The sequence below is a fragment of the Meles meles genome, chromosome 4 (genome assembly GCF_922984935.1).
Source record: "Meles meles chromosome 4, mMelMel3.1 paternal haplotype, whole genome shotgun sequence".
Taxonomy (NCBI): Eukaryota; Metazoa; Chordata; class Mammalia; order Carnivora; family Mustelidae; genus Meles; species Meles meles.
In genome coordinates, this window is record NC_060069.1 from 53,802,491 (window position 1) to 53,829,965 (window position 27,475).

The window sequence follows — 27,475 nt, forward strand, 5'->3', positions numbered from 1 at the left end:
TACCTAGTAAACCAGACTGTCCGCTGGCCTGAGTGTCCTCTTTGACGTCACTCTCTAACAAAGCTCGCCTGCTCCTGCTGCATTTCAGAGCCATCGAGAAGCTAAGCGGGCATCAGTTTGAGAACTACTCCTTCAAGATTTCCTACATCCCGGATGAAGAGGTGAGCTCCCCTTCGCCCCCTCAGCGAGCCCAGCGTGGGGACCACTCTTCCCGGGAGCAAGGCCACGCCCCTGGGGGCTCTTCTCAGGCCAGACAGATTGATTTCCCGCTGCGGATCCTGGTCCCCACCCAGTTTGTTGGTGCCATCATCGGAAAGGAGGGCTTGACCATAAAGAACATCACTAAGCAGACCCAGTCCCGGTACGTGCCTCCGGGGCTTCCTTTGCTTCCTTCTGACAGGCCCCCTGAGTCCTGGTGGGGCCCAGTCATCCTCAGGTGGCTCTCGCTTGCATCAACAGTGGGGGGGGGGGCTGTGCTGTGTGGGATGGTGGCTTCTTAAAACAGAACTACTAACAAACTAACAAAGCTGAGGACTTTAACATGCTTCCATCCAGTAGCCTAAAGGTCAGATCCTGAAATACTAAAGGTTCATAAAGAAGGTACTAATGACTTCCCAGCAGAGACTAGTCCTCATAAGCTTATTAATGCTTGTGAAAACATCAGTTTCTAAAACAGCAGAGGTATAGGGCTGAGTTTTGTGGGATCCCAGAAACCACTTCTCTTAGTTCTTACCTCCTGTCTCGAGTTGGAACCCTGAGTGGTAGTCGTTCTTTGAGATCACTTAGGTGGTCTCCTAAATAGCTATGTAAAAGAAATGAGTGGGTCTGCTCTGTTGACCAAGAAACGAAGTACGTTAGCCTTATGTTTAGTCTGTCTAAGGAGATTGGAGCAGGAGTTGTAGTTATAAGAGGTGGTAGGGTGGGTGAAATGACCTGTGGGACTGTTGATTTTTGAATGTTCTTAAGAACACAGCCTGACGTAATGAAGAAAGCCCAGGACTCAAAGACCCATGTTGAAGACTGACCATTCAAAGACTCTATGATCGTAAGGGAAAAAATTGATCTCTGAGCATCAACTGCTCTTTCCATAAGCCCGGATTATTGTTAGACTTAGGACAGCCAGGCAGATTAAAAAAAATAATCACTATGAAAGTACTTAAATTGAAAAACACCAAAAGGCATTATTTACATGCCTAGTGCATTTTATTCACGTCATCCAGAGTGTCTTGTAACCTGAAAGAGAAAACACTATTGTCTTCAAACTGAGTTACTGCCAAATAATGAGCACTTAAATGTATGAGTCCCAGAGTTCACAGTCATAGCAGTGAAATGATGACCCAGTAGAGAGGGGAAATACTGTCATTATTAAATAACGAATTTAAAATAAATTCCATTTATTTTAAAATCAGCCCTTTTCTCCCCTCCAAGTTTGCTTCACTGCAGAAGTGATTTTTAGTTATATGTCTTTTTTTCCAAAAATTTCTTAAAGTGGCTTTAACAATGCAACAAGTTTAAATAAAAGTGAACTTTAGTTCTCAAAATATGTGCCTGTTTTTTACAAAGAGGCAGAAAACCTCGATCTGGGCTTTCTAACAGCCAGAGTAAAAAGGGATACAATCAATTATGTAATTTTCAAAGATAACAAAAACAAGTAGGGCCACAACTACCCTAAGAAGTCTGATAAAGTCATCAAGCTTTTGAGCCATTAGTTTTTAAGAGCCTGGAAGAAGGCAGGCTGCCAGTGGCAAGGAAATCAAAAACTTAGAGAGGCAGAGAGGCGAGGGCATGCCTCTGTTTTTAATCCACACTCAAATATATAAAGCGTGCTTGAATTTGGTGTTTGGATTTGGATTAACACATGGCTTTTAAAAGCTACAATCAGTTTAGAGACTGGCACCATGCCACCATGCAGTGTTACCCCCACTCACTTTACCCGTTGCTTCTATGATCATTTGAAAGACTACACAAAATACTTCATTTACCAGACTGGCTTCATTACCCAAGTTGGCTTGGTGCCTTTGTCCCACAGCACCGCTGCAAGAAATATTCCCTTCTAAATGGAACTGCAAAGAATTCAAGTTTGGCACAAGACATCCTGCCCTGCTTGCCGCCTTCTTGAAGAATGGCATTGGTTGCAGACGTGCTAATGACACTTCATTGTCTGTGTCCTCACTGTCTGTTGGCCCGTGAGATGCTTTCTCGGGACTAGCGTCCTGTCCCAGATGATGTTGTGTTATGGCTCCTGATTCTTTCCTTACAGGGTAGACATCCATAGAAAGGAGAACTCGGGGGCTGCAGAGAAGCCTGTCACCATCCATGCCACCCCAGAGGGGACCTCAGAAGCATGCCGCATGATTCTTGAAATCATGCAGAAAGAGGCTGATGAGACCAAACTGTAAGTTTGTTTACAATGCCCAGATCACTTAACAGAGAAGAGTAAGTTCTCATTCACTTAACACAAGAAATTTTTTAAGACCTGTAACTTTGTTACTCAGTAAAAGGAGTAGGGGACAAATTATTTTTAAGAAATTTGTTCCCAAGGAGAATGTAGTAAGAAATAGATATTTGTAATATAGCTGTTTCTTCACTTCAGTGTTTCTTTTGGTAACCTGAATGCTTCTGTCACTCGTTAGAAACAATTACTGGTAGAAACATACAGATACATAATTCTAATGCCATGCAGTGGTGGAGGCATTGTGTATCTGCATGTTCAGTATGATAGCCATTAGCCACATGTTGCCACTGAGTGCTTGGAATGTGGCCAGTTGAATGGAGGAACTAAATTATTTTAATTCATTCAGATGTACGTAGTCACATTTATGACTAACGGCTATCATACCGGACAGTGCAGGTGTGTATGGAATGTACGTTGTCATGGAAACCATCATTTACTTTTCTGGAAAACGCTTTTACTACCATGTTGCACTCTTAAATTTTCCTTAAGTAGTAGAAACTGGTATCCAAGTATCTACTTTAGTCTTCTTTCATCTCCTTCCCTTTTTTTTAAATTTTTTTACAAAATACTTCTTGGGATTCCTGAGTGTTGTACCAATTCAAACAGTGGTACAATTCTTACTAAACCCATTGACTTTGTATTATAAATGAATTAATGGTAATGGAATAGACAACAAAGAAGCTCCCTGTCCGTTTGGGAAAAAAATCCACTTACCGGTAGGGGCAGTTTTATAGAGAAGGAATGAGGGGATAAATTGAATATAAAATTAACTTAGCAAATAATGTCAAATAAGAGTGTTCTAAAACCAAGAGGCTGAAAAGAAAATTAAAAAATAAAACCAGGAGGATGAAAATAGTCCTTAAAAGCCAAACTTCACAAATCTATTCTCAGATTTCATAAGGGACTCTAACTTATAAATTTATTACTTACGAATTATTTACTCTGAGGCCTTGGAAACACCCCAAATGCCATGACTTCATTTAAATAAGCCCCTCCCTCAACCAGGTTATTGGGAACTTTATAAATAATACCCTTCTTGGTCCTTCAACCTCAGGACAAGCAACTTCAAATATTCAAAATAATTAAAAAGACTGATGCACAAATTAAATTTTTGAGTTTTCACATAGCGTCAATATAGAGTTTGAATATCTTTGAAATCAGTTTTTTTGAGTGCCACACTGTGCTCAGCACTGGGCTGGGAAATGAGGCTACAGCCATAAACAGGATCCAGTTCCTACTTTTGTGAAGCTTATGATATAGTGGGAGAGACATTTGCTAAACAGATCCTGAAACCAGTGGGTCATTAAGCGCAGCCATGGCGCGTGTGGGAGTTGAAAATAACTACATGTAAATGGAGGGCCCTCATTAAGGTTTTAGGAGAATAGAAAGAGATTTGAGGGGCTCAGAGAAGACCTCCTTGGGTAAGTGACATTTAAGCTGTGTCCTGAGGGGGATGAGCAGGAGGGAGAGGATGTAGAAGAGGGATCCTAAATTTTCTTTTTATTCATTTATCATTTATTGAACACCTACTCTGTGCCGGGCACTGTTCTCTGTGCCAATGAACAAAGCCAACAAAAACCCTTCCCTCCGAAAGTTCCGTTCCAGTGGCGTTGCTTCAAATGCCAGTGTGTAGTGGCAATGAATGTTAGATTGCTTTTGGCCCTAACGAGCAGAAAACATAAGTGGCTTAAATAATAAGACACTATTATTCTGTCACATAATGAGAAGTCCTGAGGTGAGCGACTCCAAGGTCAGTTAAATCACAGACTCAGAGACTCACAACCCTTCTGCTCTGTCTTCCTCAGGATGTCTGGTACTCCCCTGGTGATGACAGGATGGCTGTAGTGATTTGAGACCTTGTGTCCCCACAGAAAAATATTCAAAAGTTGAAAGAGAGGGCATCCTTGCTCTTTCTTTTTTGAACATTTAAAAAAAAAAAAAACCACATAACAAAATTTATCATCTTAACCATTTTTTTGTTGAGGTACAATTGACATATAATACTATATTTGTTTCAGGTATACAACATAATTATTGAATATTTGTATATATTGTGAAATGTTCACCACCATAACTCTAGTTAACATCCGGCACCATACATGTTATAATTTTTTTTCTTGTGACAGGAACTTTTAAGATTTGCTCTCTTAGGAACTTTCATATATTCAGTATAGTGTATCAGCTATAGTCACCAAGCTGTACATTGTATATCATGACTTATTTATTTGATATGGAAGTTTGTAACTTTCTACTCTCTTCACCCATTTTGCCCCTGCTTCACTACCCCCTACCCCTGGCTCTGGCAACCACGAATCTGTTCTCTGTATCTGTGAGCTTGTCTTGTTTTAGATTCCCCATGTAAATGAGATTATGCAATATTTGTCTTTCTCTGACTTATTTTACTTAACCATTTTTAAGTGTATAGTTCAATATGTTTATATATAGTCACATTATTGTGAAACAGATCTCCAGAACTTTTCATCTTACAAAACTGAAACTCTGTACCCATTGAACAGCTCCCCTTTTCCCTCTCCCTCTAGCCTTTGGTAACACCATTTTACTTCCTGTTTCTATGAATTTGACTGCTTTAGAGACTGCATATAAGTGGAATCATGCAGTATTTTGTCTTTTTGTAACTGGCTTATTTCGCTTAGTGTAATGTTTTCAAGATTCATCCAAGTTGTAGCATGTGGCAAGACTTCTTTTAAAAGCTGAATGAGGGGCGCCTGGGTGGCTCAGTGGGTTAAAGCCTCTGCCTTCAGCTCAGGTCATGATCCCAGGGTCCTGGGATCAATGATCCCAGGGTCTTGGGATCGAGCTCTGCATCGGGCTCTCTGCTCAGCAGGGATCCTGCTTCCTCCTCTCTCTCTCTGCCTGCCTCTCTGCCTATTTGTGATCTCTCTCTCTGTCAAATAAATAAATAAAATCTTTAAAAATAAATAAAGCTGAATGATATTCCTTTGTGTGCATATATCACATTTTGTTTATTCATCCATTGATGGACATTTGGGTTGCTTTCACCTTCTGGCTGTTGGGAATAGTGCTGTTATGAACATGGATGTACAAATAGCACTTCAAGATCCTGCTTTCAGTTCTTTTGGATATATACCCAGAAGTGACATTGCTGGATCATATCATATTCCTATTTTCAGGGTTTGTTTTTTTTTTAATTATTTATTTATTTGACAGAGAGAGAGAGAGAACTCAAGTAGGTAGAGCAGCAGACAGAGGGAGAGGGAAAAGCAGGCTCCCTGCCAAACAGAGAGCCCAACACAAGGCTTGATGCTAGCACCCTGGGATCATGACCTGAGCCGAAGGCAGATGCTCAACTGACTGAGCCACCCAGGCACCTCTCTATTTTCAATTTTTTGAGGAACCTCCGTACTATTTTCCATAGCAATGACATCATTCTACAGTGTCACCAACAGTGCTCAAGGGATCCATTTTCTCCACATCCTCACCAGTCATTGTTACCTTCTATTATTTGGATAGTAGCCAAACTAATGGGTGTAATATTTTGTGCTCACAGTATCTCCTAGTGGTTTTATTTGTATTTCTCTGACAATTGGTGATATTGAGCATCCTTTCATAAGCTTATTGGCCATCCATATATCATCTTTTGAGAATGTCTATTTAAGTCTTGCCCATTTTTAAAATGGGTTATCTGATTTTTTTGTTGTTGAATTGTAGGAGTTCTTTATATATTCTGGGTATTAATCCATTATCAGACACAAGATTTTCAGATATTTACTTCTTTTCCCTGCATTGCCTTTCCACATTGACTGTGTCCTTCAGTGTACAGAAGTTTTTGAAATTTGATGTTGAATTTGTCTATTTTGGTGTTTGTTGCCTTTGCTTTGGTGTCTCACTGCTAAGTCTAATGCCATGAAGCTTTCCCCTGTTTTCTTCTAGGAATATTAGAGTTTTAGATTTTACATTTAAGTCTTTATTTCGTTTTGAGTTAATTTTTGTATATGGGCTAAGATAAAGATCTGCCTTCATTTTTTAAAAAAGATGTTATTTATTTATTTGTCAGTACAAGCAGGGGGAGCAGCAGGCAGAGCAAGCAGAAGGGGAAGCAGGCTCCCCACTGAGCAAGGAGCCCAATGTGGGACTTGATCCCAGGACCCTGGGATCATGACCTGAGCCAAAGGCAGTTGCTTAACAACTGAGCCACCCAGGCTTCCCTAGCTTCATTCTTTTGCATGTGGATATCCAGTTTTCCCAGCGCCATTTGTTGAAGACTGTCCTTTTCCTCACTGTATTATCTTGGCACTCTTGTCAAAGATCATTTGATCATATATGCAGGGGTTTATTTCTGGGCTCTGTTCTGTACCATTGGTTTATTTGTCTCTCTTGATGCCACTACCATAGTATCTTTTTTTTTTTAAGATTTTATTTATTTGAGAGAGATAGAGAGACAGAGAGAGCATGAGCTGGGAGGAGAGAGAGAAGCAGGCTCCCCACTGAGCAGGGAGCCCGACACAGGGCGCAGTCCCAGAACCCTGGGATCATGACATGAGCCGAAGGCAGATGCCCAACTAACTGAGCCACCCAGATGCCCCACCACTACCATAGTGTATTAATTACTGTAGCCCTGTAACATGTTTTGAAGTCAAGAGGTTTGAGTTCTCTAGCTTTGTTCTTCTTTTTCAGAATTGTTTTGACTGTTCAGGGTCCCTTGGGATTCCAAGTGAATTCTTTTATTTCTGCAAAAAATGCCATTGGGATTTAATAGGGATCGCATTGAATCTGTAGATCACTTTGAGTGGTATGGACATCTAAACAATAAGTCTTCCAGTTCATGAACAAGGGTTTGTCTTTCCATTTATTTTTGTCTTCTTTAATTTCTTTCACCAGTTTTATATGGTTTTCAGCATATAAGCCTTTATTTCCTTGGTTAGGTTTATTCCTAAGTGTTTTATTCTTTAGGATACTATAGTTAAATGAAACTTTTCTTAATTTTCTTTTCTGGTTGTTCATTGTTAGTGTATAGAAACACAATCGATGGGCTGCCTGGGTAGCTCAGTTAAATGTCTGCCTTTGGCTCAAGTCATGATTCCAGGATCCTGGGATCCAGCCCCTTGTCAAGCTCCCTGCTCAGCCAGGAGTCTGCTTCTCCCTCTACCTCTCCTCCCTGCTTGTGTGCTCTTTCACTCTTTCTCGCTCTATCAAATAAATAAAATCTTTATTTTTTTTAAGATTTTATTTATTTATTTGACACAGAGAGAGGGAGATCACAAGTAGGCAGAGAGGCAGGCGGCGGAGGGTGGGGGGAAGCAGGCTCCCTGCTGAGTGGAGAGCCCAATGCGGGTCTCCATGCCAGGACCCTGAGATCGTGACCTGAGCCTAACGCAGAGGCTTAACCCACTGAGCCACCCAGATGTCCCTGAATAAACTTTTTTTTTTTTTAAGATTTTATTTATTTATTTGACAGAGAGAGATCACAAGTAGGCAGAGAGGCAGTCAGAGAGAGAGGAGGAAGCAGGCTCCACCTGAGCAGAGAGCCCGATGCGGGGCTTGATCCCAGGACTCTGAGATCATGACCCGAGCCGAAGGCAAAGGCTTTAACCCACTGAGCCACCCAGGCGCCCGAATAAAATCTTTTTAAAAAGAAAGGAAAAGCAAAACAAACAAACACAATTGATTTTTGTGTGTTGATTTTATATCCTGCAACTTTGCTGAATGAGTGTATTCTAACAGTTTTATCGTGGAATCTTTAGAGTTTTCTTCATTTAAGATCATGTTATCTGCAAACAGATGATAATTTACTTCTTCCTTTTCAATTTTGATGCCTTTGTTTTTGATCTTAGAGGAAAAGCTTTCAGTCTTTCATCATTGAATATGATGTTCAATGTGTGCTTTTCAGAAATGGACTTTATTTTGTTAAGGCAGTTTCCTTCTATTCCTAGCTTGTTGAGTGTTTTTATCATTAAAGGGTGTTAAATTTTTGTCATATGCTTTTTCTATATCAATCGAGATGATCATAAGGTTTTTGACCTACATGTATTGATCTACATTAATGTATATTACATTGGTTTGTTGTTTTTTTTTTAATGTTGAACCACACTTACATTCTAGAAGTACATCCTGCTTGGTCATAATGTATCAATTATCCTTTTAATGCATAATGTCTTTGAATTCATTTTTCTTGTTTAGTTGAGGACTTCTGTATCAGTGTTTACCAGGGATGCTGGTCTGTAGTTTTCTTTTCTCAAAATGTCTTTGTCTAGCTTTGGTATTAAAGATGGCCTCATAGAATTAGCTTGAAAATGTTCCCTCTTCTGCAGTTTTTTGGACATTGCAGAAAAGGATTGGTGTTAATTCTTCTTTAAACGTTTGGTAGAAAAAATAAGTGTTTGGTAGAATTCTCCAGGGATGCCAGCTGATCCTGGGCTTTTCTTTGTTGGGAGGTTTTTAATTGCTGATTCAGTCTCCTTACTCATCATTGGTCTGTTCAGATTTCCTGTTCAAGGTTTAGTCTTAGTAGATTGTGTTTTTCTTAGAATTTATCCATTTCTTCTAGGTTATCTGTTTGTTGATGTACAACTGTTCCTCGTATTCTTTTGTAATCATTTTTATTTCTGTGACATCAGTTGCAATGTCCCCTCTTTCACTTCTGGTTTTAGATATTCAAGTGTTCTTCCTTAATTATTCTAGATAATGTTATCAATTTTGTTGATCTTTTCAAAAACCAATTCATAGTTGGTTTTTCTTTTGTTTTTCTGTTCTCTCTTTTGCTTATCTTTGCTCTAATCTTTATCATTTCCTTCCTTATACTAGCTTTGGGTTTAGTTTATTCTTTTTCTAATTCCTTAAGAGTTTAAGGAATCATTTATATTCTATACACCAAAATTATTAGAGCAGATTATTATATTTGTGTATTCACTTTTACTAGAGAACCTTATATTTTCATATGGCTTTGTGTTGCTGCTCATTGTCCTTTCATTTCCATTAAAGGACTCCTTTTAGCATTTCTTGTAGAGCAACTGTAATAATAATGAACTCCCCTAGCTTTTGTTTATCTAGGGAAGTCTTAATTTCACCTTCATTTTCACAGGACCATTTTGTCATCATAATATTCTTGGTTGATGTGTTTTTCTTTCAGCATTTTGAAGATATCATTCCACTCCCTTTTGACCTGCAAATTTTCTGCTCAGAAATCTGAAAACTCCCTTCTATGTGAATAATCACTTTTCTCTTGCTGCTTTCAAGATTCTCTCTTTGTCTTTGACTTTGGAAAATTGGCTTATAATGTGTCTTGGTATGATTCTCTTTGGTTTTATTCCCAGTTGGAGTTCTTTGAGCTTCTTGAATCTACATGTCCATTTCTTTCCTGATACTTGGAAAGTTTTCTGCCATTATTTCTTCAAATGAGCTCTCTGCCCTTTCTCTTTCTTCCTTTTGGGATGTGCATGAGTATATTAGTCCATTTGATCCTGGCCCCTAAGTACCTTAATGCTTTGTGGGGACTATTTTCATTCTTTTTTTCTTTTTTCTATTTTGACTTGATGGTTTCAAATGACCAGTTTTCAAGTTTGCTCATTTTTTCTTCTGCCTGTCAAATCTACTGTTGAACCTCTTTAATGATTTTGAGGGGGAGGTTGGTTATTATATTTTTTACTTACATTATTTGTTTTTTATAGTTTCTCTCTTTGTTGATGTTTCCATTTTGTTCATGCATAGTTTTCCTGATTTTGTTTAGTTGTCTCTCTGTGTTCTCTTAGTTCATTGAGTGTCTTTAGGACAATTATTATAAATTCTTTGTCAGGTAGCTCACAGATCTGCATTTCTCTAGGGTTGTTTTCTGGAGTTACATTTTGATCCTTTGATTAGGCCATATTTCCTTGTTTTGTTTATGTGTTTTAATATTTTGCTAGGCTTGGGGCATTTGGAAAAAAACAACGATCTGTTTGTCTTTGTGCACTGCCTTCATTCAGGGGAAGACCCTCCTTCACTTATCAGCCCTCCTGGAGGTGTCAGGGCCTCTCAAACCTTTTCTGATCTCTTTCTCACCCCTGACTTCTGATTGTAAAACTGCAGCACTAACATGCTGCTCACCTCTTTTTTCAGTGGCTTCCAAAACTCTGGTGCCAGTCTCCTCACTGTTCTAAGTGAGGCAGGACAGAAACCAGTCCCTTGGGCAGCTCCCACATGAGCCAGAGTGTTGGATGTGTGGTCCCGTCTTTTGTTTACATCCCATGGGAGGATCGCTGGTATGGGAGAGTTCTTCCCATTTGCTCCTCGAAATGCTGCATAAGGGAAGGAGCACGTGCAGCCACACTGAACACTGCAAATTTTCCCACCCCTTTTACTGGAGTCTTTCTTGGCTTTACAATGGTCAGGGTGCTATAGCTTGTCAGTTGAACTCTGGAGTTCTCACAGAGGTATACCAGTCTTTTCTATTGTTAACTTGTCTCTGTGGGATCAGGAGGGCCTGTAGCATCTTAGTCTGCCATCAGGATGATATTCTTTTTTTGTCTTTTTTTAAGAGCAAGAAAAACCTTCCTAAAGTCATGCAACAGACTTCTAATATCTCATTGTCCAGATTTGCCTCATGGACCCACTTCCAGTCCATCGTAAAAAGGGAATATAATTACCGTGGTTTGGCTTATGTTAATCAGAATTCATGCACTGGGCTTGGTGAGGGAACCAGCCTCACCTAAATCCTATTGCCACTTGGGACCTGAACAAAGATCTCTGTTTGTAAAGGGGAGAAAAGTGGTTTAATAGCTCTTAGGAGGCAACCAGTATGTCCACCTTGAGTGTTGAATTGTTGTTTGTCTCTTTTAGAGCTGAAGAGATTCCTCTGAAAATTTTGGCCCACAATGGCTTAGTTGGAAGACTGATTGGAAAAGAAGGCAGAAATTTGAAGAAAATTGAACATGAGACGGGGACCAAGATAACAATCTCATCGTAAGCCACCCATCAGTTTAATTGTGCCCAAATGGAGAACTTGAGCATTTTGTTATGCCCAACTCCTCCATCTGCTTTCCTTAAAATGGTAGTGTAATCATAATTAATCTAATTCTCTCCAACACCGTCAAAACAAATGCATAAATCGTTACCAGTCATACACTTTCTGCTGTGGATATGAGCTAAGTCACTTCTAAGATTTGAGATAAGATGGCAAGTGTTTGATACCACAGTGTATGGTGAGGGAATCCTCCACCAAGACTTGTTTGTGATCCTTCTGGGATTTTATTTTTCCTTTTGAAAAAGGAAATCTTTCTCTTTTCCCGGTGGCCAGCTTGCAGGATTTGAGCATATACAACCCTGAAAGAACCATCACTGTGAAGGGCACAGTCGAGGCCTGTGCCAATGCAGAGGTAGAGATTATGAAGAAGCTCCGTGAGGCCTTTGAAAATGATATGCTGGCTGTTAATGTAAGTGCCGAATGCTTTCTTCTCTACTGACTTTCACATGTGTTTTCAGGCAGGACACAAGCCTCTCGAAGGATAGTTGTCATTCAGCTAGTGAGTAAGTGCCTTAGAATAGATATGCAGAGTTATTCCTGCCTTCTTGGGGCAAGAGCGTTGAAGCAAGCAGGAAACCAACTAGTGGACTGGGATAAATGCACTGGGAAAAAATACTGTGAAACTATTAAAAGCATAACTCTGAAGATTATAAAGTGAAGGATTGCTTATGATATAATGTTAATTAAGAAAAGAGCACATAGAAGCATACTTAACTCGGGTTACAGTTACGTAAACTAGTATGGAGCAAAATGACTGGAAGGCTGCATACAAAAATAAAAACAGCTGGTGTTCTAGGAAAGGGGGATTTTTTTTTCTACATCACAAACTTTCTGTATTGTTGTCCCGTTACTTTTTAAATTTAAAAATACCTATTTTAAAATTAAATGCTGATGTTCATCCCTTGCTTACTGATCTAACCATCCGGATCACCTAGTAAATGTCATCTACCACCTTGGCTCTCACTGATGCTTCCAGCACACATCTGGGTTTGGGCATGTCCTTCCTGTTATTGCTAACTAACTCTCACTTTATAATGAGGAGACACCAGTCTGACGTCTTCAAAATATTTGTCTATCAACAAAACCCGAGCTCCACTCAGAGGAGTAATTTTTTTTTTCATTTTTTTATGATAATGATTTTCTAACATAAAAGAGGGAAGGATACTGCAATAAATCCTCATATACCTATAATCCTACTTGAACAGTTATCAACTCACAGCCTGTTTTGTTTCATCTGGACCTCCATCTGCTATCCCACCCTTCTTGAATGACTTCGAAGCAAATCCCAGACCTGATCATATTTCACGGAGGAGTAAATATTGACCAAGAGCTTTGTAGGCCAAACCCAGTGCTGTCAGTGTAGCTCTTTCTGAGGACCCTCCTCCTCAGGTCAGAGCCCTGCTCCCACCTCAGCCCAACCCCCACCCCCAGTAGCAGCCCACATGGCACGATAACTGTGAAACATGACGAGGACAGGGTTGCACTGTCATCTCCTTGTTTGTTTGTATTTGTCCGTGGAAATAGCCTCAGATGATCTCATTTTCTTCTTCGGGGCTCTTGACATCATATGATAAACATCTCTTCTGTGAACACCAAGAAAAGCTGCAGAAGGGTCTGTGTGCTCCCCGTACCTCCACTTAAGCAAATCACTTAGACGCACCCATGTCTGCACCAAGGTCATGTGTTGATAGATGGATAACAAAACTACTGGATCTTAGGTATCAGATGAGGTCAAGGTTAAAGATCTCAGCTTTCCTACTCCAGACATCCTAAGAGAAGGCAAGATAATGGGGGACCCCACTCACAGATAAGAAAACTGGAAATGTTAGCTGCTTAGTGTTCAGGGAGACAAAGGTGGGAGCAGGGAGGTCCCAGGCCAGGTGACGACATCCCTCTGCTTCAGGAGGGCTATGCAGTTCAAACCCACCGCAGCCTAGGCGGGCATCCCTGTGTATAAATGGGAAATGAGCGAGATGAGAGGATGACAACACTGGCAACCAAACGGTGAAAAATTTGAAGTTGTGAACCATCCTGAACCTGGAGAATGGAGTTTACATGGGCGGTATACTGTTGGAAGGTCTGATGTTTCTCTGGATAGGTTGGAAAACCTATTAACCCAATATATTTTAAACATATTAATTCCACAAGTATTTATTGAGTACTTACTATGTACCAGGCACTGAGCACACAACACTGAGTGATACAGTCTCCATCCACAAGGAAATTACGTCTAAGAGGGAGAGGCAGCCACTCGGGCGGTGCAAATCCGTGTGACTGATCCTTCAAATACTATTTGAAGGAAACAGAAATGTTGGTGGGCCACATAGAAGGGTTTCCTGTCTGAGGGGACATCTGAGCTCAGGTGGGACCCACATGAAGGGCAGGACTTAGCCCCGTGAGGGGGAAGACAAGCACATTCCTTACACAATGGCTAGTGTCTGCAGGGGCCCAGGGTTTGAGAGGAGCAGGCTGGGCAGGGGGAGGCTGAGGGGCAAGCAGGAAAGAGGGTGTGGGGGCCTGAGTCCCCCGAGGAGCCTGGCTGGCTGTGTGACGGTGTGTAGACATTCTCGGAGAAGCTTTGAAGGAATGCCATGGCGATCTTGAGGTTTGGAGAGCCCACCCCAGCGCAGGGTGGTCCGCGAGGCCAGGGCAGACCTCACCAGGAGGCCCTGGTGCCAACCAGCCAAGAGATGGAGGTTGACCCAGGCAAGCTGGGCCTCTCTGCTCTCCTCCCCTCATCTTTTTCTCCATTTCTGTTCCCAGCAACAAGCCAATCTGATCCCGGGGTTGAACCTCAGCGCACTTGGCATCTTTTCAACAGGACTATCCGTGCTGCCTCCACCAGCAGGGCCCCGAGGAGCTCCCCCCGCTCCCCCTTACCACCCTTTCGCTGTAAGTAGCTCAGCACCCAGAGGTTTGCTCACGCTCTGGGCACCCCCAGGCAGCAGCCTTACTCTGCTGTGTTGAATCACAGCTAAAGCTTTAATTCGGAGGCCATAATTGCAAGTGATTGGAGGATAAATCCAGTATTTCTTAGGACTTCTTCCTAACGGGCAGAGAAATATTATTAAACCATCCTCTAAATGTGTGCTCTTGAACATAGTAGATATCATATCTAGGGAAGAAACTGCAGTGCTAGCAAATTCACTAACTAGAAGCCTCTTTATTATAAAAAAGGATTTGTTAGCTCAAATAAGAATCTTCATGGCTGTTGTTCATTTATTAATAGGGTACCTGGGTGACTCGAATATATATATTTCTCACCTGTTTCTACAACTCAAATTTATCATATTTTATTCATGGGGAATTTTTAAAAGAAAATACACAGTGTTTGTTTCTGAACACTTAGCACAATGCCTGGCATTTAGTAGGTTCTCAATAAGTATTTACTGCTTGAGTCATAATTAATAAAAAGGGAAATGTGAATGTTAAGAGTTTTCTAACTGTTACTTCCATTTCCATCTACAAGCATTATAGATCAATACATTGTCAAATTTGGGTTCAGGATACTTGACAGCTTATCTTTTTTCACTCCTAATTCTTTTCTATATGTATTGCTTATTTTTTAAGCAAACTTTCTTTCCTCTAATCTTTATACTTTTTAATGGGAAGAAGTAGGTTGATGAACACTACCTTAGCTAACATTCCTTTCTTTTCAGAGCTGGTCTCTGCTGGAGGCACTGCAAAGCCAGAGTTCCTAGCAGCTCTCTGAGTTACCTGTAGAGAGACAGGGTGAAGCCACTAAGCTCTTCTGCCAGCAAAATACAGACATGACTGGCACCTACAGTTTTGGTCACAAGAATATACACATTCTGCAGTCTTGTTTATATACCGATCTTCTGAGTCATTTCTAAACCTTCATACCATTTCTTTGGAGTTATATCCATTTCTCATGAACTAAAGGATGGGGCCCAATATTGGGCCATGTGGGGGGGGGGGTGGGGGCCAGGTAAGAGGGAGCTGAGGTGTGCCAGGAGGGATTGTGGCAGCTGTCACAGGTGGCTTCTCCAAGGAGCTAGGCCAGCTTTGAGAGCTGTACATCCCCACATCTTTGCTGTGAGATTTGAGAATGACCAAGCTTGGTCCACTTCAGTGGTATTGGGACACATCTCATTTCTTAGGAGAGAGTCTGCATCTACTGCTTACAGAAGATAACCTCAGAACCGAAGTTGAGATAAACATAAATAGTGGGGGGAAAGTATAGTAAAATAGGCCACTTCTAATATTGCTAATCTGAGATCAGCGGGTCAGGAAGCCCTTATTTTGAGATTTGGCTCAGGGGCCAGACTTGCCTACCACTTATTTTTGTAAATAAAATTTTATTGAGGGGCACCTGGATGGCTCTCTAGTTTGGGCCTCCAACTCTTGTTTGGCTCAGGTCATGAGATCAAGCCCTGCATTGGGCGCTTGCTCAGCAGGAAGTCTGCTTGAAGATTCTCTCCCTCTGTTCCTCCCCCTGCTCAACTCTTTCCTGCTCTCCCTAAAAAATAATGCATATGTATTTTTTAAGATTTTTTTATTCAGAGGGAGCAAGAGCGAGAGCAGACTTCTCCATTGAGCAGGGACCCCAGACATGGAGCTCCATCCCAGGACCCCAAGATCATGGCCTGTGCTGAAGGCAGACACTTAACTGACCGAGGTGCCCATCAGTAAATCTTAAAAAAAAAAATTTATTGGAGCACAGCCATGACCTTTGGTTATGTATTGTCTGTTTGCTTTTTTGCTATGATGGCGGAGTTGAAGAGATGCAGTAGGAAACCTGTGACCTGCAAAGTCTAAAATAAGTATTTGACCCCTTACAGAAACAGTTCACAGACCCCTGGACTGAAACAAGGGGAGAAACTCTCATGTGAGAGCAGAATATTTTCTCGACTTGAAAATAAGTTTTGCCTGTTAGAAAGCTTCCTTTCAACTGAGATCTTCTACAATAGGAAGATAACCATTTTACTAAAATACATAGTTCCTGTTCTTCATCAAATAGATTTTACTTTTTTTAAAAAAAGATTTTATTTATTTATTTGACAGAGAGAGATCACAAGTAAGCAGAGAGAGAGGGAGAGGGGGAGAAGCAGGCTCCCCGCTGAGCGGAGAGCCGGATGCGGGACTTGATCCCCAGACTCTGGGATCATGACCTGAGCCAAAGGCAGCGGCTTAACCCACTGAGCCACCCAGGTGCTCCTAGATTTTACTTTTTTTAAAAATTTTTAAAAATTTATTTATTTGTCAGAGAGAGAGAGCACAGTGGAGCCTGCTCCAGGACCCCTCAGCCAAAGGCAGACACTTAACCAACTGAGCCACACAGGCATCCCAGATTTTACTCATCTTTATAAAGCTAAAAGCCATATACTTCTGATCTCAATCCCATTGATTAAGACTGGGTTCTAATCCAGAGCATGTAGTCACCCTGACTCTCTGTAACAATATGGCTCCCTGGGGCAGCTGTGAAAGTGCCCGACAGGGCCTGAAGGTGGCCATCGCTACCTACCTGCTCAGGACCTAGGACAGGCCCCCAAAGCCACACTTGTGGCGTCTGAGAAGGACAGGGTAGGGTGGGGTGTTGGGCATGCTTTAAATACTTACATTATTCTCCTGTCACATAGGCTTTCAGATTTCCAGGAAACTCTAGGGTCCATCTTGGCTTTTATGTATCACAGAACTACTAGTATTTTTGCTCTTGGCATCCAAAGGTCAGGAAGTCTCTGTACCTCCTCATAGCTGGCTTACACACGCCGAGGTTGGTCTCTGACCTCTGAAATTCTGGAAACGTGTGTATGTTTGAAAGCTTAATTTTTCTTATTTTCTGGTTAATAAAAGTAATACATGCATAGTATTTAAGAAGCAACTAATACAGAAATGTGGAAAGTGCATGTTTTTTCTCAATATAGAAATAACCAGTGTGTGCATGTGTATGGGTATATGTATATATAATTTATATATATACTACATATATTTATATATACTCAGATTTTTCATGCTGCTTTGGAAATCCTTATATATACATCTTGGCTCTTTTCTCCATTTATTTCTTTGGGATAAATTCCTTGAAATAGAACTTCTGAGCCTAAGAATGGCTATATTTTATACATAATATATAGTTAAAAAATATATAAATGTTGATGCCTAATACGTAAATTTTGATACATGGAGGATGTACTACTTTTCCTTCCCACCAGTGTGTGACAGGGGGATTTTTCCTCCCATACTCTTATTACTCATGTAATGATTCCTTACAATCTAATACTTTGAAATACACATTTCTGGGGCACCTGGATGGCTCAGTGGGTTAAGCCTCTGCCTTCGGCTCAGGTCATGATCTCAGGGTCCTGGGACTGAGCCCCACATCAGGCTTTCTGCTGGGCAGGGAGCCTGCTTCCCCCTCTCTCACTGCCTACCACTCTGTCTACTTGTGGTCTCTCTCTCTGTCAAATAAATAAATAAAATCTTTTAAAATAAATAAAATAAAATACACATTTCTTTTGTTATTATGGGACTCAACAGTTTTTATTGGCCATTTTCCCCCTCTGTCTTTCTGTATCCTTTGCCCATCAGCCTTTTGAGACGCAGTACAGGTTCTGGAGCCGGACTGCCTGCATTTCCATCTCTGCATTACCACTTGCTATTTTTAACCTCGGGCAGGTGACTTAACCTCTTTGCATCTTGATGTCCCTGGCCTATGAGATGGGGGTAGTAATCGTAAACATAGGGGTTGTTGTTAGGATTATTAAATAAGTTAAGACCTGCATGTAATAATTTCTCTACGCAAATGTACTTGCTATTGCCATCACCTTACTTTCCATCTTTTTGTTAATAATTTCTAACAGCTGATTACATATTAAGGATATTATCTGTTCATCATGTTTGTCCATATTTTCTACCAGCTCGTCATTTTTCTTTGCCTTACTCATGGTGTCTTGTGCCATAATAATTTAAAATAGATATATTTTGAACAAACTGTTGTATGAAGTAAAATGTAAACATTTCCTTTGGCCTGCCTTATCTTACCAAAGTTTAGCAAACAACCACTCCCCAGAGGTATACCACCTTTAAGTTTACCCTTTTTAGAAATGTTTTCTCAGCATAGATAAAATCATATTATTCAAAACTATAAATGTAATCATGTCATACAGAATTACAAGGTTTTTTGTTTGTTTTTACTTATTATGGGCATTTTTTCATAGCTAGACTTAATTCTCTTTAACAGTCACATAATATTCCACTGTATGAATTTACTATAATTTTTCTAACGAGCACACACTGTTTTTAGACATTTGAATTGTTCCCACATTTTCTCTACTACACATAGTGTCAAAATGAATAGTCTTCATTATGTCTTTGCACAAATGTATGAGTATATCTGAAAGTAAATTCTCTAAGACTGGATTTATTATATCAAAGGCTGTATGCAGTTTAAATTCTCACAGATTTCCTTTCACCAGAATTCATGCAGAAATTTTAAGAAGTAAGGTACTTAAATCAGTGATGTTTGTGTGGATTCTGGCCTTTGATGACATGCTAAAGAAAAAAATCTCCCATCCAAGACTATAAAAATATTCTCCCATGTTTTCTTATTGGTTTTTGAGGATTGTTATTTGTATCTGTATCTGTAATCCTTAGGAAATTTATCTTGATTTATACTTTGACAAAAGGATCTAACTTTATTTTCTTTCCAAATGAATAGCCACATTTCCCAAAAACACTGCTTGGGTGGTGTACTGTTTTATCACTCAGTTTGAAATTCTAGCCTTGTCATACACTAAATTCCCACTTAGTCATCTTCCTGACTCTCTTCCATTCATCTCTTTGTCTACACTGTAATTACTGTAGTTTTATACTCTCTTTAACAGCATGATTATTTTTTTTTCTCAAAGAATGAATTGGAAAGATGACCAACTTTTAATGTACTTGGGAAAATTAAAGAATATATAGGAGTTTTCTACTTCTTGAAGAATTGATAAGTACTATCTGTGAAACATCTGGGCCTACCACTTTTTGTTTGTCTGTTTCATTTATAAACCTTTTGGTTTCTTATTAGTTTTTGACTTAGTTGTGTTGATTTTTACTTTCCCTTGAAAGTATTCATTTCATCTGATTTTCATATGTGTTGGCATAACCTGTACAGAGTGGACTGTTGGCCTTTTAAATCCCCAAACTTGTATATTACTCTTGTAATTCCTAGCATCGTATGTTTTCTCTCTTTATTTCTTTTCTTTTTTAAGTTTTTTGTTTTTTTTAAGTGAACACTGACCCCAACATGGGGCTTGAACTCATGACTTCAACATCCAGAGCCTCGTGTTCTAGGGTCTGAGTCACCCGGGGCCCCTCTCTGTTTCCTTAATCAGATTTGCTAGGGCTTTATCTATTTTAAACTTCGAAGTAGTTAATGGTTTCTTTTTTGTTATCTTGCATTTGTGTCCTGTACTTTGTATTCAGACAGTGTCATCAGAACATTTCTGATTTTTGTGGCCCTTACCTTACTCACTCATGATCAGTTTTTGAATTCATGAGCATTTGGAAAGATGTACCTTCTCTGATAGGCTCAGAGTTGTGTTTATAGCTATGAAAACAAGCTTCTCATTGGTGGCTCATATCTTCTATATAATTATTTTTATCCATATGATTTAATACATGATGGGAGAAGTTTGCTGGTCTCCCGCTGTGATGATGGTTTTGTCAAATTCTTTATTGTAACAAAGTTTGCTTCATGTGTTTTCGTCAGTTCACTCTAGAAATAATCTGGAATTTTATTACAAATTATTAAACTTTCTTAGTGAATACACAGCCTCGTCATCTGCAGTTTAGAATTAACTGTATAACGCATTGCTTCGCTCACTGCAGATGGTTTCTTGCGCTCCATATGCTCTCATTTTTTTAGTTACTTAGGGCTTTTTTGTTAGTTTGTCAGGAATACTTGTTTGAACAACCTTTTTCAGGAATAGTGCATAAGTAGCATAACTTCTCAGCTTTCTAGATCTGAAATGCCCTTTTTCCCCCTCACACATGAATGAAAGTTCAACGGGCTGTCTAGAGATTCTAGAGTCCTAGTACCTTTAGAACTCTAAAAACAGTACTTTCAGTATTTTGTTTTTCGGATTCATGTGCTAACCAGTCTGATTCTCCTTATTTTGTAGATAGCTTTTTCTCCTTCTAAGGTTTTTACCTTTTTTTTTTTTTTTTTTTTTTTTTTAGTATTCTGCCTTCCCCCTTAGAATTCAGAAATCTGAATCTCAGCCTTTTGATCTCAAGATTCAGGTTTTTCTTTGGTTCAGGAAAATCTTTTGCTTCTGTACTTAATGGTAGTATTACTCTCCCTCCCTCCACTTCATTTTCTCCTTCTGGAGCTCCCACTTTATGGCTCATACATCTTTATTCTCATGTCTGGTTCTTTTTGTTTTGCGTGGGTTAATCTTCCAGGGGGGCACTGATGGGCTTTGCAGGAGGGTCTTCTCTGCTGTTACATACAGCGTTGAGTGTTTCCTTTCCAAGATCAATGTAGGCCCCTCCTTGTTTTTTTCTCACAGCAGTTACTTACACGTGAATGAACTGCCATCTTGAATCTAATTAAGAAGTCAAATCAAAGGGCACCAGGGTGTCACAGTCTGCCTTCTGCTCAGGTTATGATCCCAGGGACCTGCGATCAAGCCCACACTGAACATGGAGCCTGCTTCTTCCTCTCCTGCTCCCCTGCCTGTGCTCCTGTGTATGTGCGCCCTCTCTGTCAAATAAGTAAAATCTTAAAAAAAAAAAAAAAAAGAAAGAAAAAGAAAAAATAGAAATCAGACACTTTTTTTAAAAAAGCTCTTTCTCTTTCATGAATTAATTCACTGGGGTCATTTGTTTGCCTTTCTCAGCTTTGCTCCCCTCTTTCATGTTGCTGATTCTCTGTATATTGTCTAATGAATTTTAATTGTCTATTCGTATATTTAAATAAACTCAACAGAGGGCATATTAGAATTCTTAGGGGAGTTTTTCCATAACATGTGCCATGGGCCCCCCTGAACCCATGAATTCGCAGTGTTCTAGGTGGGGGCAGCCTTGGGTATAGTGGTTGAGACCTTGGGCTGCAGCGTCAGACGCAGATCTGTGCTCAGATCTTGGCTCTGCCTCTGGCTAGCTTAACAATTTCTGGTTTCCATCAGTTCCTGAGGTTGTCCCATGAGAACACAGAGGTGGGTAAGCAGCCATTGTGGGGAAGCCCTTTGAAAGTTGGGGTAGAATGGCGAACCTTCAGAATCTTGGAGAGCTCTGCCCAAGTCCACTGCCCCCCCCCCCCACCCCCCAGCCAGGCCTGCAGCCACATCCCTGGTCCTCGGGAGAGCATCTACTGTCTTTGCAATGTGACATTATTGTGTCTTCACTAAAGCTGTTTCAGTATTTGAACATGATCTGTACGCCTGACCACTGCCATGTCCACTACCCATTTCCTACCCCTCCCTCTTCCTGCCCCCCGATTTCTTCATGCTTCAGTGTGTTACTTAAATGTGGCATCATGCTACTGGTCATACACAGCAGCTTGGAATGAAGGGTGCCACAGTTCTTCCAGGAAGAGCCGGTCCTACTATTCGTAATTCCCTTTTAGTTTTTACAGATGCATTTGATATGTACTCCTCTGCTCACACCCCAGCACAGTCAAGCAGCCAGTTTCCCTCAAACGGAGAGTGTAACGTGAACCAGTGGGTAATAATGACCCCATCCTCCCCTTGCTGCCTCTGTTGGCAGGGAGTTGGGGCATACTTGGCACAGGTCACCTTTCCTATGACATCCCTCACCCCCTCCGCAGTGTCTTGATGCTTCTCAAATACTCTAAAGTAGCTTCTCCTTTGTAAAATAAGTGGGAATTCTCAAACTGAGACAGTGAGGCCCGCTGCTGAGTTGGGGGTGGGGTTCCGTACCCACTGCCGCCTCCCTGGGCCCTTGGTTTACCCAATGGCTACAACCTGCTTTCCCAGGAGAGAGAACACGTATTCAAGTCATCAGCGGATCATTTCTCTGATCATTGTGACAAAGCATGTTTTAAAAACCTCCTTACGTTTGAGATTGTAGACTCCATTTAAGCTTGGGAGGATGGGAAACAGAGTGAGCTCTGAGCCATGCGTTTCATTATAAACCATGCTCACATAACACCCCTCATTCAGCCCATACAGCAGCCAGCGACAGACTTTTCATTCCTGGGACCTCTGAATGCCAGGTAGCATCCTTCGGGGGCATCTGTTGTACCTAGGGTCTAATGCACCTGGGCACCAAGGCCTGCAAGACCCTGCCTGATCTCCGACGGCCCACCTCCCCGTTGTTTGCAGCCGTACTCTCTTACTTGCTTTTACCAACCCATCCCATACTTTTCTGTTTTTCAAAAGTCCAACCCCTTTCTTAGCTCAGCACCTCTAAGAGCCCTGCTTGGACGGCTCCCTCCCCAGGGCCTTGCATCGGGTGCTGTGGTCTCCATGGGTCCCAGCTCAGAGATCCCCTCCTGCAGGGGTCTCCCTGGACCCTCCCAAGGCTGCCCTCGCACCCCTCGTCTCCGCTGCTTCCCTTCCGCACGCTATCCTGTTTGTTCCCTTCTTTCACACTCGTCTGCCTCCCCCATAGAATGTCAGTGGTGGCAGTGGCCGCTCTGTCTTAATGGCTGTGTCCCCGGCACCTAGAACACTGCTTTGTGGGTGGTTGGGTGCTCAGATATCTTTCTCGTGAGTGAATGAGTGATCGAAGGAACCCTCGCAACAATTTTGGAAGATCTAATTTCTAGATCTAGGTGATACTATTTTAGTCTCTTTGTGGATGAGGCTCAGAAGGGTTGGATAAATTATTCTAGCTTGTGTAGAGCTGGTGATTCAGCTCATTCAAATGGTCTCATGACTATTTGGACTCCAAAAACCGACTTCTGTGCCCAAAGCCAGGAGCTCCGCTAGAAACGAGCTCCTGGCTGCCGAGTCTAGGGTTCTTTCCCCAACAGTTTTCCTGCTATAATAACTCATGAATACAAGGAGAGTGGGGAATTCGTCCTTCTTACCCTTTTACAGCTAATTTTCTCCCTTAACGCAAGGGGTAGATCTACATTTGATACAGTGTTTATGTTGGGAGTATTTGAACCCAGAATAGGAGCTACACTGTGGCTGGTCTACTCTCGGTCTCGTGAATTTTGGGAAAAGGCAAGTATCAGTTGAAAGCAATCATTGCTGCTCTGTGGCCTCCTTCAAGAGGAAGGGAAGCATCCTTTCCCCAAGGCAGCGCTTTGAGCAGAAAGCCACAGGAATTCTCCCCTCACCCTGCATGGCTCAGGACAGGCACCTGTGCAAAGGGTCTGGCGCAGACTGCTCGTCGAGGAAGAGGCAGGACCCAGAAAGCCTTCTTCACCGGACTTCCTGTCCGATGTGGAGAGTGCCAGGAGAAGCTGGTCTCAGAGCACCCTCTTGTGGGTGTAAGGTGTCACTGCAGCCTCTTTCCAAGGCCTGAGAGTTTGCCCTCCCTAGAGCACCGCAAACCTTCCCTGAGCAGAACTCTGTGGACATCTAGGGCACCCCCCGGGGGAAGCTTCCCTGGTGTCCACACCTGCTCTCCAACCCCCTCCCTGAGACCAGAAGTCCACTCTCCAGGTTCAAAAAGGGGGGACTGTTTCATTTTTGTCCATAGTGAGTGGTAAGGCAAAGTTGTGATTTGGAGCTAAGAGAGCAGCTGGAGATCTGGGAGACCAAGAACGCCATGAGATTTGTTCAGGGGCCCTCAGGTGAAAGCTAGGCACTGGACTCGAAGTCTCATCCGTGTCTGACCCGTGTCGGAAACCTAGGAGATCATCCTGCAAGGCAGGCCCACAGGCATTGGCTTCATGGTAACCTCCCTTCCTGTAATAGGCATGCCTGCGTTTATGTGGCCTTATTTATGTAAGGCACCGCTAACTGGACCATGCTGATTCTGTCAGCATCCTGCCCATACGAGTATACGAAATCAGACCTCTTCCTGTCTTGTGGGGCTATTGTGAGGACTGAGTCTGTGAATAAAGTATCCAGCATAGTGCCTAGTATACAGTAGGTAGTCAGTAAGAAGCAGCTGCTTTTTAAATCCTACTTTCCTAATAGCTCTGTTGTTTCCTGTCCACATCTACCTTCCTGTACCACCCCCCCCCCACACACACACACACATATACGCTCTCGGTACTGTTCATTCACTCATTTTCTTTCCCTCCTCTCCCAACCTCTTTCTCATTTCCTCCATTCTCCATCTCGTCATTCCTTCTGAAATACTCTGAGGGAGCTCACGGACCCAGCTTCCCAGGAGCACATTTGATGGGAATGCCTAACTCCAGACACTGTGCCGCAGTCTCTGTGCCTTGTAGTCCCCAGTCCGTGGCTTCCCAGAAAAATAGCAGCCACGGGGCCTGCCTGTCTGAGGGAGAGCAGGTTAAAGGAGCGTGCGTGCGCCCTCTCTCCCGCGGCGGTAAGTTCCTAGGGGCCTAATGCCTAGCACAGCTGAGCCGTGACAAATTCAGCCCGGCATTCAGTGCTCCAGCGGGAAAAGTGCAGCAGAGATCTGAGCCAGGGGATAGGTGCAGACGTGACAGTGGGGCCAGGTGATGGTGCAAGGAGCCTGTGCCATGTGTGGGAATCTCGCCTCTCTGAGAGTGGGGCATGTCCCAGTGGGCCCGCGCTGACTGACCAACTGTTTCTTTCATGCTGCAGACCCACTCCGGATACTTCTCCAGCTTGTACCCCCCTCACCAGTTTGGCCCGTTCCCGCACCACCACTCCGTAAGTGTCCCTTTGGGTCAGCCCCGTCTGACATTCTTCCCTCTCCTGTGGCAGGCACTGCAGAGTCCTTGGCCGACTGATCAGCAAATGCTCTCAGTGTGAGTGCTAGGTCCCGTGCTTCCTAGTCACCCTAGGAGTGACAGTGGCAGGGCAGGAGCACACCAAACTACCCCGGCATCCGGGTCCTCAAGGTTCGTCAAAGTGGTGGTGCTGTACTGTTTGGCCGTCCTGCGGAGGCTCAGCAGCCATGGGTGGCAGGAGACCGTACATGTGAATGGTCAGGAGGCGGTGTTGAGCTCAAGAACAGAGTTTCCAAACAGTCTTTGAACAAAGTCTGACACAGGGAATCATGTCTTTGGCAAGGACTCTTAGAGCAAGGACCCCTGGTGGCCTGGCCCATGGCTCTCTGGGCTGTCACAACTCTGACATGGCAGGTTTACTTATCTACTTTTGAACAGGATGCCGCGCTCATGAAAATACCGCTGTGGCTCCCAGGTGCTGAGTAGTTTCCCATTCCTTCTAACAGAGGGCCTCGGGACCCCATGCTCAGGCCAGCTATATTTAGTCACGGTCTTAATTTCCTGGATGAAGACACAGGAGCAGTACACATCCCATTTGTATGTGACAAAAAAGCCTATGAGCAGACTGCTCTCTGTCAGCAGCGTCCGAGCTGCTCAAGAGGACTTTTCATTTTGACTGTCACTCAGGTGTACTGCGGTTAGGTTCATTCCATAGGCCTCACGCCCGCAGAGCCTTAGACCACAGAGAGCTCCGGGCACCATTTTGGCCACTTCCTTGGGCATTGGGGCCTTCACAGCAGATGGCTTGTGGTAGATGCTCGGTAGCTGCTGAGTGCCTGAAGGAGCCATCTCAGTGGGAATGACATCTCGTCTTGTGTTGCCCTTCCAGTATCCAGAGCAGGAGACCGTGAATCTCTTCATCCCAACGCAGGCTGTAGGTGCCATCATCGGGAAGAAGGGGGCGCACATTAAACAGCTGGCCAGGTTCGCTGGGGCCTCCATCAAGGTAAAGCTGCTCTCTATGGCCACCCTTTTCCATCACCAGCCCCCACCCCGTGTTCCTTGTTCCTTCTGAGGCTCCTGGCCAACGCTGATGCCAGAGACAAGAGCCCACGGGGTCTGGCAACTTTGCCTCCAGAATTAATCCTGTTGGCTCTCCTCTTTTCCTCTCCCATCCATTCCCTTCTTATTCAACTGAATTAGAAAAAAATATTAGCACCACCTAAGCCAACCCGGTCCTCTTGGGGCTAACACAGCCCTTTTCTCAAGAACGTAAAGCAAAGACATGCTGCGGGCCTTCCCGAGCCAAGGGGCAGATGCCAGCAGAGCGTCACTCGCACTTCACCCTTATCAGAGCTTTGACACTTTAATTAGCCTCTGCTTCACAAATCCTTGGCCCTCGAGAAAAGTTTGCGTGAAACCCGCTTTGGAAAGCACTAATGCTGTAGATGACCGGAGCTGGGGACACAGCAGGGTGGGCAGCCCTAGGACCGAACACAGCAGCTCAGGACGAAGGCCCCTTGATTTCTGGGAAGAGTCGCGAGTGCCGGCCTGGCAGTGGCAGTCCCATGCCCATATCCTGCCCCCTCGAGCACCCTGGGAAGAAGAGTCCCAGGAGCTGAAAGGGAAGGATTCTTCGACCCTGGTCCTGCTCCAAGCCCAGCTATCGGCTCTGACTCACGGGCAGAATGCTGAGCACGTCCCAAGCCTCATGAAACACTTCTGAAAACAGAGTTTCCGTTGTTATGTAAAGTAATTTGCTACCATGGGACAACCCGGAATTCCAAACGAGAAGTCTCATGACTTGGAGAGGAAGAATGCTTGCACTTTCTCCTCAAGAAGAGCTGGAACTTCTCCCACAGCAAGTGTGCTGCAGAAAAGGCAAAACCAAAGCGTCTGAGTAAAGGACTGCTGTGAGACCATCAGAGAGTTTCACGTAGGTAAAACATTTCCCCTCTGTTACCTGCAAAGCACAGAGACCCGGTGGGAGCCCTGAGGTACAGCAGCCCACAGCGCTGCACCCAGTGACGGGCGGGGTGCTCCCAGCAGGCTTGTTGCCGGCGGGACCCCATCCCGCGATGGATAGCTGTGGCGGGACAGGTACAGCAGGAAAGCCCACGGGGCTGGCTGTCCCTGGGACCTTTCCTGGTATCCAGTCCTGGGGCCTGAGAGGCCGTGGAGCCAGAACAAGACGATTTCAACCACGGGGGGCTTGAGGCATGACGTCACGTCCCCCGTTCCTTAAGAAGAGTGGGACTTCGGGAGGCTCCAGGGCCGGGCGGAGGCA

At 43.0% G+C, this 27,475-nt stretch overlaps 1 protein-coding gene across 6 annotated transcripts in view; it reads left to right on the plus strand.

Annotated features, from left to right (window-relative positions):
* The window catches only part of IGF2BP2 (insulin like growth factor 2 mRNA binding protein 2), a 160,548-nt gene that overhangs the window by 123,856 nt on the left and 9,217 nt on the right, over window positions 1-27,475 (plus strand). For 4 of the 6 annotated variants that reach the window (XM_046002613.1, XM_046002614.1, XM_046002615.1 and 1 more), the window contains exons 6-12: window positions 89-361; window positions 2,261-2,395; window positions 11,249-11,371; window positions 11,706-11,841; window positions 14,196-14,324; window positions 25,100-25,168; window positions 26,078-26,194. In XM_046002613.1, the coding sequence (XP_045858569.1) occupies window positions 89-361; window positions 2,261-2,395; window positions 11,249-11,371; window positions 11,706-11,841; window positions 14,196-14,324; window positions 25,100-25,168; window positions 26,078-26,194 (982 nt within the window). The remainder of the gene's footprint in view (window positions 1-88; window positions 362-2,260; window positions 2,396-11,248; window positions 11,372-11,705; window positions 11,842-14,195; window positions 14,325-25,099; window positions 25,169-26,077; window positions 26,195-27,475) is intronic. The other 2 variants (XM_046002617.1, XM_046002618.1) reach the window with 1 other exon arrangement.